Source organism: Berghia stephanieae, chromosome 4 (genome assembly GCF_034508935.2).
Source record: "Berghia stephanieae isolate SIO BIC M18660-M18661 chromosome 4, UCSD_Bste_1.3, whole genome shotgun sequence".
Lineage (NCBI taxonomy): Eukaryota > Metazoa > Mollusca > Gastropoda > Nudibranchia > Aeolidiidae > Berghia > Berghia stephanieae.
Genome location: NC_088363.1, coordinates 68,976,174 through 68,981,700, shown reverse-complemented (window position 1 = coordinate 68,981,700; position 5,527 = coordinate 68,976,174). Strand labels below are relative to the sequence as shown.

At 34.3% G+C, this 5,527-nt stretch overlaps 1 protein-coding gene across 6 annotated transcripts in view; it reads left to right on the top strand.

Annotated features, from left to right (window-relative positions):
• Nucleotides 1-593: 593 nt before the first annotated feature.
• LOC144972085 (adenosine receptor A1-like) overlaps nt 594-5,527 on the top strand; it is a 7,461-nt gene continuing 2,527 nt past the window's right edge. The window contains exons 1-2 of one of the 6 annotated variants that reach the window (XM_078913174.1): nt 594-762; nt 2,750-4,012. In XM_078913174.1, the coding sequence (XP_078769300.1) occupies nt 3,116-4,012 (897 nt within the window). In that variant the 5' untranslated portion in view covers nt 594-762; nt 2,750-3,115. Of the gene's footprint in view, nt 818-896; nt 1,012-2,007; nt 2,035-2,487; nt 4,013-5,527 lie in introns of those variants that run through there. The other 5 variants (XM_078913173.1, XM_078913172.1, XM_078913175.1 and 2 more) reach the window with 5 other exon arrangements.

The following is a 5,527-nucleotide window of genomic DNA, read 5'->3' as shown; positions in this document are numbered from 1 at the left end:
ATTCGCATCTTTATTTGGTATTTTTTAAATTATAGAGATTGTTCAATTTTCTTCTCATTTTATTTAACTTCTAAATGAAATTTGCTTTTTTAAAAGTATTATTAGTTATTTTTGTATAAGTAAGGATTGTTATCGTTCTCAGTGCGCTATTAAATTATCTGCCGAAATGTCATCCGCAAATTGTCTTCGATTTAAACCTTAAGCAATATTCACACAAAGCCCCAAAACTGTGCAATGATTATCCTAGTAACTTGCGGAATCTCACTACATTGACTCATAAATAATCATATTATATCAATATCATAAATAAAGGGCTAATACCGTTCTTGGTGCATTTACCCTGTAACCAAACATCTTTAAGTTATACAAAACATTTTTTTATCAAAGGCCTCAGAGAAGTCACGCGCTTTTTAATCGATTTTGTCAAGTGCATTCAGGCAGTTTCAAAGGAAATCAATTTATACAAATTATCTTGTGTATTGCCTCGTGCCTTGTTAACAGTTGCTCAAGAGTTGTAATACTTGAGATGATCTTTATCGATTTTTAAAAAATATCACAACATGAATAAATTTGAAAATTACTGATACTAAGTTACTTATTATAATTTCCAGTGAATAAAAAATTAAATTGAATGATTATTATCAGCAGTGAATAAGAGTAACCAAGATACCGAAAGGATGAGTCGTTAGATATTCTAAAAACTGACTTCATAGTGATTGATTCGCGATGATGTCTTTAGAAGCTTGATTAATAATTGTACATGTAAGGTGATTATGAGGATGAGAATGAGGATGAACAATAGTATCAACAAGGGGAGGTAATCTGTTGAGGATGATCCCAAGAAAAATATGAATACCAAAATATCTACTAAGGGATGCACTACCTAGCCATAAAAAGACATAGACCAGTTTCTTTTAAATACTGTTTTTAAAGCGCACTGAACAACACTCATAATATTTATTCCAGTGGAAGTGCGCTTTAAAAAATATGAATAACAATGTGACACTGAATGTAAGCTTCCATTTAATTACGAAGACAGATAAAATCAACGTTTCGGGTTTCCCCTTGTTAACAACGCCTCTACCACATTATCTCATTCATCTGTAGTGTTTCATTCATCCTGTTTGTTGATAAACGGGAAACCTGAAACGTTCATTTTATCTGTCTTCGTAATTAAATGGAAGCTTACATTCAATTTCACATTGTTATTTATTTCTTCCAGCTTCAAGCAGCAACATTTATATTTAAAAAGTATGATACACTCCAGCACGGTTTCCTCCAACTCGTCGGGACATGCAAAAACGTTCGAGGAAACAGTACATTGCATGGCGTTTGATGGGGAGGGGAGGCGGGGGGAAGGGGGAAGGGGGCAAGTAGATATGTTTGTATGTCGTCAGGGTGCTCTTAATATCGTTTTCATTAAATGTTTAATTGTTTTAGCACCGTTCCTACTACCCCTATGCCTCCGTGCATGCTCACTAACAACTGAGCCACCTATTCCCCATTCTTTCCAACTTGGCTCACTACATTGTGGTATAATGAGGCCTTGAACCCTCAATCTATCAGATATCCTTCTGTGTTACGTACCGCATTGTCCTCATGACACCTGCAAATGAAGTTATCTACGAACCCACAATACCCAAGTCGTAACATTCACCTAACAAAAACTAGTTTATTTTTTGGTTCGATGATTTTTTTTTGTCCTTGTGCCGTAATTGAAAGAAGCAATTTGATATAAAAGTATTGTGAAACATATGAAGTTAAAACAATTAGCTTTGAATTTAAAATGGATCAATTTGCTTAGACAAGAGACCAGGATACACATGCTTATATACAAAAATGTTTATAGACATATGTCACATTCCCTCGACACGATATTTAAATATCTAACAAGTTTATTAGATTTTATATGCTCCATTGTGGAAAAGAAAAGAGTTTCTCAAAGAATGAGAAGCTAAAATATCATATCTCTGATCACTTTTATCTTAACTTTAGTTTCTTTATCAGGTTCATTCTGACAAGATACCAGATTAAGTAAGTAGGTCACATATGACCAGCCCGTAGAAAATAACTTAGCATATTTAATAATCTAAATGTTTTAAATCCATGTTATAAAAATGGAAATTTAAATAAAGATATGAAAATGTGTGTTTGATACAGTGCCAGACAAAGCAGAAAGAACAATGCACGAAATATAAAATTCCCCCAAAATTAGCCTCACCTGGAGATCGAACTACAGACTTTCTGACAGGAGGTTAGATCCTCAGTTGAGGCAAGCTGATTTATGGGATTTTTGTTCTTGTATTTCTCTTTCCGCTTTGTCTGGCACTGTTATCATTCTCAGACCAATGCCTGTCCCTATAATAAGTCAGTTGAGCTGCGGCTGAATATCAGTCGTTATAATGCAGCAACACATTTTACAGTCCAATAATATGGTCATATCAATATGTTGTTTATAAACCTTATTAAAGATTCATGATTATTTAGATATCAGAGAGATTATCAAAAACATGACTGTGTTTCAATGGGTCGTGTCATGCATTCTTTGATCCGGCATGTTCAAGTCTAATAAACTAATTTGCTATCCTTGCATAGCAATATTCGAAATACTCTCAAACCAAATCAAAACATTGTTCATTCCAGATGTTAAAGTAATCCCACAATTGTATTTGGTTATCAGATCTGCAAACATGTGCACGTAGCAGAAATGCATTTACTGATTTTGTTTCCAATTTGTTTTTATATACAGGAAATAAATAAAGATTTCGTAAGCAATGATTGTTCCCACACGCCCTGTGATTTCATCTGCATGAACAACTGAAACTTATTTTGCTGTTAGCTCAAAATTCATATTCTTCAAAAACCTTCTCAACATTTTTCATTTAAAAATTTTGATCTTTGAAATCTTTGTCAATGCCAAGTAGTCTTTCATTAACTTTGATTTTTACATATAATCAGAGCGAGTTTTATCTATTTGTTTGATTTATTTTGTAATACTAGACGTCTATTACAAAAATGGTTATGCTCACAGTTTTTTACTGTAAATGTGGTTGTTTCACTTGAGCACACCTCAGCAGCAACAATAAATACAACTCAAATAATTCATAGTAAAACAATGGGCCTGGTTACGCAGTCTTCACAGTACCTAAGTGGTAACAGTTCAAACCAAATGGAAGTGGAAAAAGAAGGCATTATAAGTGATGAATTAAAATTTGTATTCGAGATCATGAACTACGTGGTCCTAACGGCACTCATAAGTTTTTGTGGGATGGTCACTAACGTCATTAATTTTATTGTTTTCCTGAGGCAAGGCCTCAATGACAGTGTGAGTATAAGTCTTTTAGGTTTAGCTATTTCAGACTTTGGATCCTCGGCGACACACTTCTGGATGACCATATGCATAAATCCACTTTTCGCTGATTCGGGCATCTCACTGAATTCGCGTACAATCCAATATATCACAGCCGGGTGGCCTCATGTCATCTGTACACGAATTACCTGTTACATCACGGCCTATATCACATTAGAGCGGTGTCTATGTATTGTGATTCCGCTAAAGGTGAAAAATATCATTACGCCCCGAAGAACTGTTTTTGTGATTATTACAATCTACATTCTTATGACGGCCAGTGTGACCCCTGCTTTCTATGCCATACGTTTGGACTGGGTTTTCAATGAAGCAAAAAATAGAAGTCTAATCGATCTAGCCTACGCTCCGGATGGCATTGACATAGAAAACATAATACTTTTCGTCAGCGCATTTTCTCAACTTGCTGCTTTTATCGTTGTGATATTGTGCTCTCTTTTTCTGGTGAATGGACTTCGGGAAAAATCAAAATGGCGTCAGAAATCCTCCAGCGCTGGAGATGGCAATTCGTCATCAAGAGACAACAAGGTAGTCAAAATGGTAGTCATTGTGGCATCAGTCTTCATTATCTGCTACTTGCCATCGACTACAAATCACATCATCATGACTACTTCGGAGGAATACAGCGTTATGGGACGATACAAGGTAATTAAAAACAATTAACATAACTTAATAATAATTATTATTTGCAGTTATATATTAACTGAGTTTAATTCTTTCAAACGTTAGCTTTAGATTTAATGTGTAGTACAAAGTGTTAATAAAAATTTCATTCAAGTTTAACACACACACACACACACACACACACACACACACACACACACACACAAGCTATATATTATCTTATATAAATTCCTTTTCGATGTGCAAATATGAATGAGTGAAATATGAAAATTTCTCGGCACCCAATAAAAATGCTAGGATTGATGGAAATAGGGTGTATCTATAATTTTAACTCATTTTTACTCTTATCCTTTTTTTTTTAAACTTGACCTACAGAAACGATGTCAATCACATGCTAAAACATTGTATCGTAAGATATCACAAGTCATTTTGATGAAATGAAGGTCAAATTACCTTTAGAAATTGTCTTAAAAACAACAGAAATAATCGTCATATTTCATATACAATTTAGATTTCGAAAAAATGGTAAAGAAGTCAAAATTTAAAAAAACCCAACTCAACCCTCTATCATTGTACTTGTTTTTCAAGGCATACAGAGTATAATCAATAAGAGTTTTGAAAAAGTGTAATTTACTTTACCATTTTATGTAGAGCAATAAATCGTTCAATGCCCAAATGCTTGTCAGACAGATGAATTTTAGCGGACATCAACCAACACATGTTTTAAAGTTGTCTTCTTCAAGAAACGGAACAAAGAATTACACAATATTTCACAATGAAAAGAACGCCATGACCCAGCCTCTCTTTCTGTAGTCAGATGTTGTTTTAAAATTTCCCATTATTTCAAGATTATGTTTACGATTAGTTTTAGTTTCTCATGGTGATATTATATATATTGGCTGACAAATGTGTTCAACGCACAGCATCCAGCTGAATTTTGAGGTCCTTTCTGGATATAATTTAGTTGCACGTAATGGAATATTTTTTCCTACTGCAGTGGGTTGTGTGACTATATTGTCTAGTGGTATGGCATTCTTCTTCGGATCGGAAGGTCCTGGGTTCGAGTCCCACTATGAGCCGCGCATAGTTGAGTCCTTAGAAAAAGCTCTTTATTCACAGTTTCTCACCGTACTTATGTGTAAAACGAGTACCTGTCGTAAAAAGTGTAATATCGCCTAACAGGTTTACTAACTATTGCGTTTGAAACTTTGAAAGATGTGCCTTCCAATAACCTTTCCTTTGTTAATCTTTATTCATTGTCTTTGTTCATCACTAGTATACTTTGGTCAAAACAGACATTTGACGATTTGACCCCAGAAAGCGATTTAGATAACAAAATTTGCTTTAACTAAAACGAAAGTCGTGTGTGTACGAATATCCATTGAACACATACTATCATTATTTTAAAAAATAGGTCTGGGGATCAACATTGTTCCGAACAGCCAATGTAAAACGTATGCCATCGAGCACAGAATTACTGGCAAATCTAAAAATCATTAAATTTATATTTTACAGACTGATATACGAGTAACTTGC